Source organism: Chiloscyllium plagiosum, unplaced genomic scaffold (genome assembly GCF_037043375.1).
Source record: "Chiloscyllium plagiosum isolate Xiang-an unplaced genomic scaffold, Cpla_swu_hap1 HiC_scaffold_16, whole genome shotgun sequence".
Taxonomy (NCBI): domain Eukaryota; kingdom Metazoa; phylum Chordata; class Chondrichthyes; order Orectolobiformes; family Hemiscylliidae; genus Chiloscyllium; species Chiloscyllium plagiosum.
In genome coordinates, this window is record NW_028270154.1 from 71,450,304 (window position 1) to 71,464,767 (window position 14,464).

Consider the following 14,464-nt stretch of genomic DNA (forward strand, 5'->3'; position numbering starts at 1 on the left):
GAAAAGTGTTTTGGAGTTAGTATCACAGTAAAACAGTCCAGGAAAAGTGTTCTTGGGTTAGTATCACATTAAGACACTCCAGGAAAAGTGTTTTAGGGTTAGTATCACAGTGATGCACTCCAGGAAAAGTGTTTTGAAGCTGGTATCACAGTGAAGCACTCCAGGATAAGTGTTCTGGAATTAGTATCACAGTGATGCACTCCAGGAAAAGTGTTTTGGAGCTAGTATCACAGTGAAGCACTCCAGGAAAAGTGTTTTAGGGTTAGTATCACCGTAAAATACTCCAGGAAAAGTGTTTTAAGGTTAGTATCACAGTGAAGCACTCCAGGAAAAGTGTTCTGGAATTAGTATCACAGTGATGCACTCCAGGAAAAGTGTTTTGGAGCTAGTATCACAGTGAAGCACTCCAGGAAAACGGTTTTAGAGTTAGTATCACAGTGAAGCACTCCAGGAAAAGTGTTTTAGAGTTAGTATCACAGTGAAGCACTCCAGGAAAAGTGTGTTGGAATTAGTATCACAGTGAAGCACTCCAGGAAAAGTGTCTTGGAATTAGTATCACAGTGAAGCACTCTAGGAAAAGTGTTTTAGAGTTAGTATCACAGTGAAGCACTCCAGGAAAAGTGTCTTGGAGCTAATATCACAGTGAAGCACTCCAGGAAAAGTGTTTGGAGTTATTATCACAATGAAGGGCTCCAGGAAAAGTGTTTTAGAGTTAGTATCACAGTGAAGCACTCTAGGAAAAGTGTTTTAGAGTTAGTATCACAGTGAAGCACTCCAGGAAAAGTATTCTGGAGTTAGTATCACAGTGAAGCACTCCAGGAAAAGTGTTCTGGAGTTAGTATCAAGTAAAACACTCCAGGAAAAGTGTTTTAGGGTTAGTATCAAAGTGATGCACTCCAGGAAAAGTGTTCTGGAATTAGTATCACACTGATGATCTCCAGGAAAAGTATTTTGGAGTTAGTATCACAGTGAAGCACTCCAGGAAAAGTGTTTTGGAGTTAGTATCACAGTGAAGCACTCCAGGAAAAGTGTTCTGGAATTAGTATCACAGTGATGCACTCCAGGAAAAGTGTTTTGCAGCTCGTATCACAGTGAAGCACTCCAGGAAAAGTGGTTTAGGGTCAGCATCACAGTGATGCACTCCAGAAAAAGTGTTTTGGAGCTAGTATCACAGTGAAGCACTCCAGGAAAAGTGTTTTGGAGTTACTATCACATTGATGCACTCCAGGAAAAGTGTTCTGGAATTAGTCTCACATGTTTGGCTGGAAATAAAGACCTTGTGGAAGGCGGTTTTAATGTGATAAATTATCTTGCCCTAGTGGACTGACAAACAGCTACTTGCAGGAATATTCATATCAGAGCAACGGCAGTCATTCATAAATGATAATAGTCAACATGGACTTCAGCAAAACTGTTGATAAGCCTGCATGGACACTCTGAGCAAAGGTAGGATCCACTGACAACCAAAGAAATTTGGCAAATTGTATCCACAATTGGCTTGGGGGCAGGAAGCAGAGGGTGATGGTTGAGGAGTGTTTTTCCCAGCTGGATGTCTATGTCCAGTAGAATCCAAGGTTTATCAGAATTGGGGCCTTTGCTGATTGTGGTTTATGTAAATGATCTAGACATCAATCAAGAAATGTTGATCAGTAAATTTGTAGATGATACAAAAATTGGCGGGGTGGTGAATAGTGAGGAGGGTTACCTTTTGACTAAAAGACAATATAGACAGCTGATCAGTGGCAAATGGAATTCAGTCTGGATAAATGTGAGGTGATGCACTTGGCCCGGGAAACAAGGCAAGGGAATCTATGGTGAATGGTAGGACGCTGGGGAGCACCGAGAATCAGAGAGATGTTGGTATGCATCTATGCTGGTTCCTTAAGTTACCAAGACAGGTGGATAAAATGGTTAAGAAGACATAAGCACTACTTGCCTTTATTAGTTGAGGCATTGAGTTTAAGAGCAGGGAGTGTAGGCTGGAACTGTATAAAATATTGGTTAGTCAACAGCTAGAGTACTGTGTGCAGTTCTGGAATCCACATTATGTGATAGCACTGCAGAGGATGCAGACAAGATTTACCAAGATGTTGCCTGGGCTGGAGCGTTTCAGTTATGAAGACAAACTGGATAGACTGGAGTTGTTTTCCTTACAGCAGAGGAGATTGAGAGAGGACATGATTGAGATAAAAAAATTATGAGGAGCATAGATAGGGTGGATATGAAGGAACTTTCTCCCTTGATGGAGAGATCAGTGACCAGGAGGCATAGCATTAAGGTAAAGGGCAGAAGGTTTCGAGGAGATGTGAGGAGACACTACTTCACCCAGAGGATGGTGGGAATCTGGAATGTACTGCCTGTAATGGTGATAGAGGCAGAAACTCTCAAAGCAATATAAGAAGTGCTTGGATGTGTACTTGCAATGCCAAGACACACAAGGTTATGGGCTAAGTGCTGGAAAATGGGATTAGAATTGTTTTTGACAGACACAAATGCAATGGGCTGAATGGCCATTTCCTGTGCTGTAAACCTTTCTGAATCTTTGACTAGTGAGAGTAGGGCCAACATATTCACATGAAGGTGAGGGGCAGAACCAAGAGGTCCAGAGAACCATGACGTTAAAGAATGTACAGGATTGAATGTTGGGGCGGGTGGGGGGAAATTTATGATAGAAACTCAAGGCTCAAACCAGCGTAACTCTAGAGGAGACCATAAAGTGCAAGGGCGACTTACAAAAATAATTAAAAGACCAAAGAGTGACATGAAAAAAAATTAGCAAATAAGAGTAAGAAAGCTCCAAAGATGTTTTTTAGGTATATGTGGGGCAAGAGAATAAGCCATTGTGGGACCAATATAGCAATCTGGGTGGAGGAGGTATTAATGGTTTTAGCAGATTTGAAAGTAGATCAATTCCCAGGTCCAGAAAAGGCCCAGGCTGCAGTGGAAGGCAATGGAGAAGATTGCAGAGACACGGAAATTAATTTACAAATCCTCTCTGGCCACAGAATGGGTGCCAGGGGACTGGAGGAAAGCTGATGTCGTAACATTATTCATGATGAGTGGGTAGGGATAAACCAGGGAACAGCAGGCCAGTAAGTCTGATAAACTGTTGAAAACTGTTGAAAAAGTCTGAGGGACAGAATTAGTCTCCCACTTGGAGAGGAAAGGATTAATCAAAGATAGCTTTGTCAGGGGAAGATCATGTCTGACAGGTTTGACAGAATTTTTCAAGGAGGTGACTAGATGTGTGGATGAGGGTAGTGAAGCAGATGACAAAGTGTCACATGGAAGACAGGTTGAGAAGGTCATAGCACATGGGAACCAGGGCAAATCGTTAAATTGGAACCAAATTGGCATAGAGGTAGGAACAGAGAGTGATGGTCAAAGTGTAGTTTGATGACTGGACGCCTGTGTTCAATGGTGTACCACAGGGCTCGGTGATGAGTACCTTGCTTTTTGTTGTGTGCATTAATGATCTAGGTATGAACGTAAGAGGTGCGATCAGTAAGTTTGCAGGTGACACAGAAATTGGTGGTATGATAAATGGTGAGGAGGAAAGCATTCGGCTGCAGGGCAATGTAGCCAGGCTGGTTAGATAGGCAGAGCAGTGGCAAATGGAATTTAATCCTGAGAATCACAAGGTGATGTATTTTAGGGAGACTAGCAAAGCAAAGGGGTACATGATGAATGGTAGGACTTTAGGAAGTACAAAGGATTGGAGGAAACTTGGTATGCATGTCTATAGGTTCCTGAAGTAGGTAAGATGGTTGAGGGGGTTATAGGAGGTTATGATGGAATTATGTATAATGTTCATTAAGCCAGAGCTGGAGTACGGTGTACATTTCTGGTCACCATACTATAGGAAGGATGTCATTGTGTGGAAGAGTGTGCAGAGGAGATTTACCAGGATGTTGTGGCACTCCATCAGGGCTAGAGAGTTTCAGTTATGAACAGAGACTAGATAGACCGGAGTTGTTTTTCTTAGAGCAGAGAAGGTGGGGGAGGGGTTAAATCTGATTGGCATGTACAAAATCACAGAGGGGCATAGACAGGATAGATTGGGAGAAACTTTTCCATAGATGGAGATATCACTCACCAGGGCACAGATTTAAGCAAGGCTTAGAGAGGACTTGAGGTAAAATATTTTCATTGAGAGGGGTGTCATTATCTGGACCTAGAGGAAGTCTTAAGACATTTAAGTAGCATGTAGATGAGGACTCAAAATACCAGCATATGCAAGGCTTCAGGCCAAATATTGGAAAATGGGATCAGAATAGATGGATGTTTGATAACTGGCTCAGATTCAATGTGCTGAGGGGCCTCTTTCCATGCTGCAAAAATTTGATGACTCTGATGGGGAGCAAAAGGAATTGCTTCATGTATACCAGTACCTTGAGTTACCCAGTGTTGTCAAAGCAAAGGGACAGATAGTGTTGTGAAGGAGAATCACCAATTATCCGTATAGAAAAGAAGTAGTGAAAGTGAAAGCTTGGGTTGCTGGTTTTCATGGAGCTGATGGGTTTGTACCTGTAACTCTGAAATAACCACACAGAGAGGTAGAAGGGAAACCATTCTGTGTTCCTCTCCCATCAGCTGGGTACATTTCAGGATTCTGTACAGGCTGCTCATCATGCAGTCTCATATATAACAGAAGACCAATGCAGTCTGGGTACCTGCATAGTAGGAAACCCACAATCAGTCTGCAAACACAACACTGAGCTACCAGTGGTCTTTCATTTTCATTCATCATCTTATTCGCATTCTGACATCTCTATTCCCACTCTGATGCATTGTTGCATGAAGATCAACATTTTCTGTTTCAGAAAGTTCATTGACCAGCTCTTCGCATCTCCTATGGACACATCTGATGTTTCTTTACCAGTCCCATGCCCACTCCATTTGTCTATTTCCACCAACTGTGTTATCATTTATCTTCCCCAGCTCTGTTCTTCCCACTTTTTTTCCTGCCCCAGCCACCACCCCCTCAGCTGCTTAAAATCTATTACAACTCCAACAGATCATTGAGCTGAAACCAATGAAATAATCCGATATTTTTGGGGTATAAAACCAGATGTTTTTGAACAGTTGAGAGAGACTTGCCAAAAGACCAACAGATATAGGTTTAAGAGGTCTCTGAGAGGTACCTGCCTGTGGAAGAAGTTTGCACAGCAGAACATAGAAACCGACATGGAGAGAATCTACAAAAGGAGATTCGGCAAAGCTGACTGGATTTGAAACGTGATTTTTTTTTTGTAAATCGTAATCAGGACATTTTATCAGACTAGTATTGTAGAATTTAACATAAAAGATAGGTTTAAGAGAAAGGAGTTGTAAATAGTTGTTAGTTAATATTCTCTGTAGACTTAAAGAATAAAGTCTTTTTTTATTTTAAGTAGTGACTTTTGGGATAGTTCTTTGCCTCTCGACTTTTAACAGATTACAGCATGGGGTGAATCTTTTCTGTGTTGCTAGTTTAAATTGGCAGAGGGTTTATCCCTTGTCATAACAAACACACACAAATGCATAATCTTGTGAGACCAGCCAATGCTCTTGGTCATTGGTTTCCAAAATAAATCTGGGCATAGTCCAGATTGTTCAGTAAATGATTTCCAATTTTCAGTCCCATCTAATAGTGAAACATTAACTCCATTTCTTTCTCCACAGATGCTGTCTGGTCTTCTGAATGTTTGCAGCGAGTCTTGTTTTTAAATCATGAAGTGAGTAGGTGTCAGGCAAGAGCTCTATTTTAAGATTTAGCAAGGAAGGAATCAAAGAAGGAGATGAAGACTGACGCTCACTCTGATTGTTGACCACTTTTCTATTAACACAATAAATAACACATCTTTTTAGTGGTGATTCTAGGTGTGAAATAGAAGAGCATGGAGATTTGGGCACACCAGAGATCTTCAGCATGTCACAAAGAGTATTTGCTTAATTCATCCTCAAATATACTACATATCAAACAGCATTTTGTCTAAAATATGTTGTCCAATCAATGATGGTGGAAGAAAGAAGACTCCATCTTGAAGCATTGTGAGGGTTCAGAGGAGTTGACAGATTGGTGTCTTAGGAATCACACCATTCTGGGAGGTGGGTAAGGGAGCCACACGTTGCTCCAGTTTCGTATCAAAGTGAGTATCTTCCTGTTGATGAGTCACAAGCCCTGGATCATTTTCCACAAAAGACTCTTTATAATGGTTCTGCAAAACACAAAACATCTTTATTACACAACCAGCATCAAGGATTCACATTGTACCTAACAGGCAGATGTGGTCAACCCTAACCCTGATCCAGATCCTCAACACAGAAGCACAATGACAAATACTGAACTAATTAATAACAAAGCTGATAACAGTTAACAAGATAAGCTTGGTTCTCTATGGTTCCTGGTTTGAGAAAGCCCTTTCAATTTCCATTCATTCCTTCTTTGCTATTCCAATCATTTCACTTTCTTCTCCAGTCTCCTGTAGCTCAGTGATCCAATCCCTCTGGCTCTGATAATGAGTGTTTTTTCAACTGAATCACAGATCAAACAGAATTAATATTTCCAGGGAGCATTGGCCATCATTCATTCTCCCCATTGCCCATTATGATTTCCGCCTATCCTCATCCCTGCCCACTGCCAGTCCCTGACTCTGCCCACCCCACATCCGTACCAATGCTGTTAGGATGCTCCCAAGAAAAGGGACAAGTCTGCAGACTCAGTGGGAGGGATGTAGCAATTATAACTAGGTCAGCCAGCTGAATATCATAGAATGAATGGATCAAACAAAGAAAATTACAGCACAGGAACAGGCCCTTCAATCCTCCAAGCCTGCACTGATCCAGATCCTCTATCTAAATCTGCCGCCTATTTTCTAAAGATCTGTATCCCTTTGCTCCCTGCCCATTCATTTATCTGTCTAGATACATCCTAAATGATGCTATCATGGGTAAGGTGTTGTCAACTTAATCTCAGAACAAACTGTTGCAATGCACTGTATGCATTTTTAAAATGCTGCCATTTTTTAACAGCAATAAGTTTAAATTTGCAGGACTTGTGGCACAAAGCTTAAATATGTTCTTTGCAAGTCTCAATTTCAGTAGTTGAAGGTTAAATCAGTGCTTGAACCCCAGTTATTCACAATGGATATTAACAATTTAAGTGAGAGAGCTTAACATAATATCTGTAAGCTGGCATCCTCGCTGCTGGGGGAAGGGTGATCTATGAGGAGCATGCAGAGATCTTCAGTCAGCACTAGCCAGTGTAAACACAGGAACAATATTAATAATGACCATGAAGTCCAGAACCAGGGATCAAGTCTAAGGATACTGGATATGCCACTTAGGACTGAGCTGGGGAGAAATGTCTTCATCCAGAAGGTGTGAGCCTGTGGAATTCTCTGCCATAGAAAGGGTTGAATGTTTTCAAGAAGGGGTTTGATATCGTTCCTAGAGGTAAAGGATTGGGAAGGAAGCAGGAACAGGATACTGAGTTGGATGATCAGCAATGATCATATTGAATAGCAGAACAGACTCAACAACTAAATGGCCTACTCCTGCTCCTATTTTCTATTTTTATCTGTGTCTAACCAATCACCTCCACCTCATTCATTCTGACAGCAAACTGAGACATTCGGATGGTGAGTGTTGGAAGGAGCACTGTTTGGAGAAGGGACACAACATCGATCTATTGGGGGAGCTGAATGTGTTAAAAGTAATATCTTATTAGTAACAAGTGCAAGGACATCATGGATTCCTGACACAGTTACTTAATCTTCCAATTCTGAAAGGTGCTACATGGCACAGCAGCAAGCCATTTGGAGCATTCAGCCTATCCTGGTACCCCATTTGACCCCCTCACCCTTCCTCATCTAATCAACAGTAAAGACCTCAATTCCTTTCTCCCTTACATGTTTTGCAAAGTTCCCAAAATCTGTGTCTATATTATTCAGCATTAATAGATTCTAATGGGAGGGGTCTGTCTTGTGTCATGTGGTCTTTAGAACATAGAACAAAACAGCACAGTACAGGCCCTTCAGCCCTCGATGTTGTGTCACCTTTTCATCCTATTCAAAGACCAAACTAACCTACATACCCTTCCCTTTACTATCATGCATATGCCTATTCAAGAGTCACTTAAATCTTCCTAAAGTATCTGACTCTACTACCACTGCTGGCAGTACATTCCACACACCCACCACTCTCTGTGTAAAGAACCTACATCTCCCCTAAACCTTCCTCCAATCACCTTAATATTATGCCCCCTTGTGATAGCCATTTCTGCCCTGAGAAAAAGTCACTGGCTATCCACTCTATCTATGCCTCTCATCATCTTAAACACATATATCAAATTGCCTCTCACCCTTACTCGCTCCAAACTTTTTATGCAAACACCTAATAGTTTGGGTTTGAGGACAAGGTCAAGGAGAAGGCAAGGGCAAGTTCTGTCTCCAGACTTGGGGCTTTCTTTAAACCCTGTTTATGTCATATGAATACAGGTACTGTTATATGTGGTAATTGTGATATACCAGTCTCAAAGTTTGCTGTTGCATGATTAAGGGACCATTCCCTGAACTCAATTACTCTCATCTTCTGTGTTGTCAATCTCCTTCCCGCTGTGCTATTATGTGGGGAGCAACTCATTGGCATCAAAGTGTCCCCTTTACCTGATCCACCTTCATCGTATCATGGCTCATTGGATTGTAGATTGTGGCCTCAGTTCCACTTTCCTGCCAAGCTGCAACCTGTGAAAATCGGCATATTCCAAAAATATACCTTGGTGATGTTCCTCTAGTTTGGCTTTTCCTGATCAATGCACACACTTTATGCTCTGGAATAGGACCCCCTCAACTTTCTCTTTCCCACAACTAGGAGACCAAATCTGGTTCATCATTCCTGACTAATGTAACCTTACTTTTCCTCGAAAGTCTTTAGGCACTCCTCTCTAATTCCTCTATTTTGAAGCATGGTTTTATAATTTCTAAACAGCTTCCAATATCACATTCCTAGTAAATGCAAAAAAATAAATTTGTTTAGTATTTTTACATTTTGCTATACATTCACTATTCATCTCGTAGAGTCCATACAGTATGGAAACAGGCCCTTCAGCCCAACAAGTGCACACTGACCCCCCGAAGAGTAACCCCACCCATACCCATTACTCCTACCCTATTGCTCGACATTTACCCCTGACTAATGCACCTAACCTACATATCCCTGAATACTATGGGCAATTTAGCATGGCCAATTCACCTAATCTGCACGTCTTTGGATTGTGGGAGGAAACTGGAGCACCTGGAGGTAACTCACAGTAACGCTATTAATATATTCTGTGTTTTGTTTTTCTGTCACTAAATTATTTTGCTATTTTGTTTTATGTTTCTTGGTGGTTTAATTTCTAATCATCATTTTGCTTCTGAATTTTTTTTGGACATCCTCGCTGCTATCCATTTGTATTTTCCTTCATACGGCTCCAATCAGACAATCTGAACAGCTGCCTCTGCTGGTTAATTCACTTCCACTAGCTCACAGGGCAAAAATTTCCTCTGGGCTGCTCCGTGCCCTTGTCTTGAACTCACATCTTGCCCCATTCTCTCTCCTATTTCCCAATACCCTCTCCGAGCTCAGCTCATCTTTTCCAAGAGACCCACCTCCTTGACCCTAATTCTACTGATAGCCAACCTTCCATGCCCCATTTCATATCACCAGATCCAAAATAGCCTCATCCCTGGTTAGGTCCATAACATATGGTTCCCAGAAACTATCCTGAATGCATTCTAGGAATTCCTCCCCATGGCTTCTGGTGCAAACCTATCCCCATCTATATGAAGATTAAATCACTATGATTAATATACTATAGTTGTTACAGGCTCTCATTGTCTCCTGATATATTCCATGTCCTAATATATTGCTGCCACTAGGGGACCTATAGACTCCGAGGAGAAAGTGAGGTCTGCAGATGCTGGAGATCAAAGTTGAAACTTTATTGCTGGAACAGCACAGCAGGTCAGGCAGCATCCAGGGAACAGGAGATTCGACGTTTCGGGCACAGGCCCTATCACATTTCCAACGCCCCTCCTCCAAGTCCCTCCTCCCTACCTTTTATCTTCTCCTGCTGAACACTCTCTGCTCATTCCTGAAGAAGGGCCTGTGCCCGAAACGTCGAATCTCCTGTTCCCTGGATGCTGCCTGACCTGCTGTGCTGTTCCAGCAATAAAGTTTCGACCTATAGACTCCTCCTACCGGTGTTTTATTCAGTTTTATTTCTCATCTCCACCCATCTTACGATTCAACATGATTTCTTGTTATCATACTTACTCCATCCATACTATTAATGCTGCCCCACCACCCTTTCCTTCCTGTTGGTCCTTTCAGAAAGTCACATACTCCTGAACATATAGTAGTACCAATCTGATCTCCTTGTAACCATGACTCTGTACTGGCTATAAGATCATACCCAATAACCTGTATCTATGTGGTTAATTCACCTACTTTGTTCGGAATACTATGCACATTCAGATAAACAGCGATTAACTTTGCCTTTTATCATTAATTCACCTTTTGAGATTGAGTGAATAGCATTAGCTTGGGATTAATAGAAAGTTAGTGAATGGGATTATATTGGGCTTGATAAAGGGCTCTGTAGAATCATCTCATGGGATTAGATTTTGTGTGATACAGAATCATGTTGTTTGTGCTAATGGGATTATTTTGGGCTTGATATAATGTATTGAGCAAAAAAACAAATTGAGCTCAAAGGATTAATTTAGGTTAGATACAGGGTCATCTAGAGTGAGCAAATAGGTTTAAATTTGGGTTGGAGGATCATGTCAAGTGAGCTTTTGGTGCTATCTGTATTTTGGGATTGATACAGGGTAATCTGAGATAATGGGCGTATTCTGGCTTTGATATGGGGGTCATGGAGAGTGATAGTCCTGTAAAGTGCACTAATGGGTTCAGTCAACACAGGGTATTTTACATGAGCTAATGAGATCATTTTGAGATTGACACAGAGTCATGTAGATTAGAGTGGTGCTGGAAAAGCACAGAGGTAATGTAAAGGCAGCTCATGAGATTTATACAGGATCATGTGGAGTGATCTATTGTGATTAGTTTGAGTTGGACAGGTGTTCATATAGAGTGAGCAAATATTATTTTGGGATTGTTGGTGGTCTCTTTCGAATGATCTAGTGGAATTACTATTGGTTTGAAACACGGTCACAGAGTGTACTATTGGGATCTGGAAAAGCACAGCCGATCAGGCAGCATCCGAGGAGCGGGAGAATCGACGTTTCAGGCATTAGTCCTTCATCAGGAAATGATGTCCAAAACGTCAATTTTCCTGCTCCTCAGGTGCTGCCTGACCTGCTGTGCTTTTCCAGTACCATACTCTCAACTCTGATCTCCAGCATCTGCAGTCCTCACTTTCTGCTACTATTAGGATTTGTTTGAGTTTGATAGATAGTCATGTGGCGTGAGCTAATAGCATTTCCTTGGAATTGACAGAATCTCTCTATTTTTCCAGGCTTTAGATTCCCTATTGAACCTTCCCTTTGTCGATTATAAAATGTCTCCTGCTTTCCAAACCTTTCCTTGTCAATTACAATCCAGGCGCTTTTGATATCAATCTCCAGAATATTTAATCTATTTCCGACAATTCCAACAGTTTCCTAATCTTGAATCATCTGGAGCCTAATGTTACCTTTGCGTAAGAATCCTCGTCAGTGCTGATTCTCTGCATTGACATTCCCAGTGATGCTGTTGATGTAACCATTTCTCCTCGCTGAGAGTGTTCGGAGTGAACAAGTTTCTCCTCATCCAGAATGTTGGGTGAATTTATCTAGAGATGGAGACAGAGGAAGAAAAGTTGAAGCAGGAAGTTTATACTGCATCTGCTTTATGTGGAAGGAGGAGGAACAGCACTGTTGTCTCAAGCACCAGGGACCTGGATTCGATTCCAGCCTCGGACGACTATCTAGGTGGAGTCGCACATTCTCCCCAGGTCTGCATGGGTCCCCTCTAGGTGCTCCAGTTTCTTCCCACATAATAAAGTTTGGTGATTTGGCATGTAAATTGCATATTGTGTCCAGGGATGTGCAGGGTAGGTGGATTAGTTTTGGGAATGCAGGTTTACAGGATTAGGGTGGGTCTGGGGTGGATGCTTTTCACAGGGTCAGTGTGGACCTGATGGGCCAAATGGTCTGCTTTCACACTGTAGGGATTCTATGATTCTAAGTACAGAGTTTGAGAAGTTGGACTAAGAAGCTCTTGAACAGATCGATAGAAGCAAGGAGGTATTAGAAGTTTTGTGGATTTAAAAGTGGATAACTCCCCAGGTTCAGATAAGTTGTATCCCAAGCTGTTGTGAGAGATGAGGGAGGAAATCACAGGGGACCTCTAAACAAAAATCAATGAACTGTGGGCGCTGGAAATCAGAAATTGCTGGAAAAACTCAGCAGATTTGGCTGCATCTGTAGAGGTAAAGCAAAGTTAATGTTTCAGGTCCAATTACCCTTCTTCAGAACAATCCCTACTCATAGATGCTGCCAGATCTGCTGAGTTTTTCCAATGATTTCTGACCTTGTTTAGGAAATTACAGAAGCTCTGACCCAAATGTACAAATTATCTCTGGCTGCAGAGGAGGTGTCAGAGGACTAGAGAACAGCCAATGTGGTTCCATGTTACAAGAAAGGTGGTGGAGATAGATCAGTGAACTACTGACCAGTGAGTCTAATACCAATGGTGAGGAAACGATTGGTTTAAATGAATCTCCATTTAGAGAGGCAAGATTTCATCAGGGATGACTTTGTAAGAGGGAGGTCATGTTGAACAAATCTTGTGGAATATCTTGGAGGATGAGGTTAGGGCAGTTGATGTAATATATCTGGATTTCAGCAAATTCCCAAATGGGAAATTGATAAACAAAGCAAAAGCTCATGGGATTCAGGGTAGCTTGGCAAGATGGATACAAAGTTGGTTTAGTGACAGGAGCCAGAGATTGGGGGTAAAAGATTGTTTCTGTGACTGGAGCCCAGTGTATTGTGCTGCGCCACAGGAATCAATACTGGCTCCCTTATTATTTGTGATATTTATAATTGATGTAGCTGGGAATGTAACGAGGGATGATAAGCGGATGGATGACCCAAAGATTGGCTGGGTGGTTGACTGTGAGGAGGAAGGTGTTAGGTTAGAGGAGGATAAGAACAGATTGGTCAGATGGACCAATCAGTGGCAGATTGAATTTAACCCTGATGAATGTGAGATGATGTACTTTCGAAGAAGACGAGGGAGTTCTCAATTAATAGCAGAATAGTAGGAAGCTCAGCAGAATCGAGGGGCCTGAAGGTGGCAGGACAGGTTAATAAAGTAGTTAAAGTGGCATACGGGACCCTTGCTTTCATCAGTTGAGGCACAGATTATAAGAGCAGGGAGGAGTACATGTTGGAGGTTGGAGCTGGAGTACTGTGTACAGTTTTGGTCTATGCATTAGAAGAAGTGGTTGCCCTGAACAAGGCTTCACCAGGATGTTGACTAGGTTGGACCATTTTAGCTATGAAGAGATCCTGTGTAGGCTTTGAGTTGTTTTCAGTGAAGCAGAGAAGTTTGAGGGGGGGACCAAATCAGGGTTTTAAGATGATAAGGGGTTTGGACAAGGAGAATAGAAAGCAGCTGTTCCCCTTAGTCAAAGGATCAATAACATGGGGAATAACTTTAAACAAAGGCTGGAGGTTTAGAGGGGATTTGAGGAAAACATTTTTTTACTCAGAGGGTGGTGTGTATCTGGAATGCAGTACCTGAGAGGGGAGTTGAGATGGGAAAGCTCACAATCTTTAAACAGTACTTGGCTTAGTACTTGACATGTCATAACATATGGGCCATGCCTGTGAAAGTGGAACGAGTGTATATATTAGTGTATTTCTGATGGTACAGGCTACATCTTTTATTTATGATTCTAAATGACAAAGTCAAAGAAAGATCCAACATGGTCCGAAGGATCTACCAGTCACTATGTGCGAACTCTGCACAGCATCATCTATTCATTTCCCGTGCAAATTTTGTAAAGCGTTCCCTCCACTTCCTGTCTGTATCAACCATCTGTTCTTTCCATCATGGCTTGTGGACATCATTGGCACAGTCTGCACAATTCCTAATTACCCTTGAATGGAGTGACTTATTCAGTCATATCAGAGGACAGTTAAGAGTGACTGTGGGTCTGGAATCACATGGAGGCCAAAATGGATAAGGATGACAGATTGTCTTTCCTAAAGGATTTTATTGAAGCAAATGGGGTTTTACAAAAACTGATGTGATGTCCATGATCACTGGACCCAAAACATTGAGTCTGCTTTGTCTCCATCGATGCTTCTAGAGCAGCTGAGTTTTTCCAGTAATATCTGTTTTTTCCTTGGGATGACTAATCCTGTGACATTAACACAGCATTAACACCCCTTAAGGCTTGGATAAAATGTAACCAGTGAGTCAG

General features: G+C 41.8%; 1 protein-coding gene across 1 annotated transcript in view; it reads right to left on the bottom strand.

Moving 5' to 3' along the window:
• Positions 1–5,788: 5,788 nt before the first annotated feature.
• LOC122556851 (soluble guanylate cyclase 88E-like) overlaps positions 5,789–14,464 on the bottom strand; it is a 117,653-nt gene continuing 108,977 nt past the window's right edge. The window contains exons 12-13 of the mRNA XM_087995053.1: positions 11,684–11,821; positions 5,789–6,200 (exon numbers count right to left, since the gene is read on the bottom strand). Of these exons, the coding sequence (XP_087851179.1) occupies positions 6,042–6,200; positions 11,684–11,821 (297 nt within the window). The 3' untranslated portion in view covers positions 5,789–6,041. The remainder of the gene's footprint in view (positions 6,201–11,683; positions 11,822–14,464) is intronic.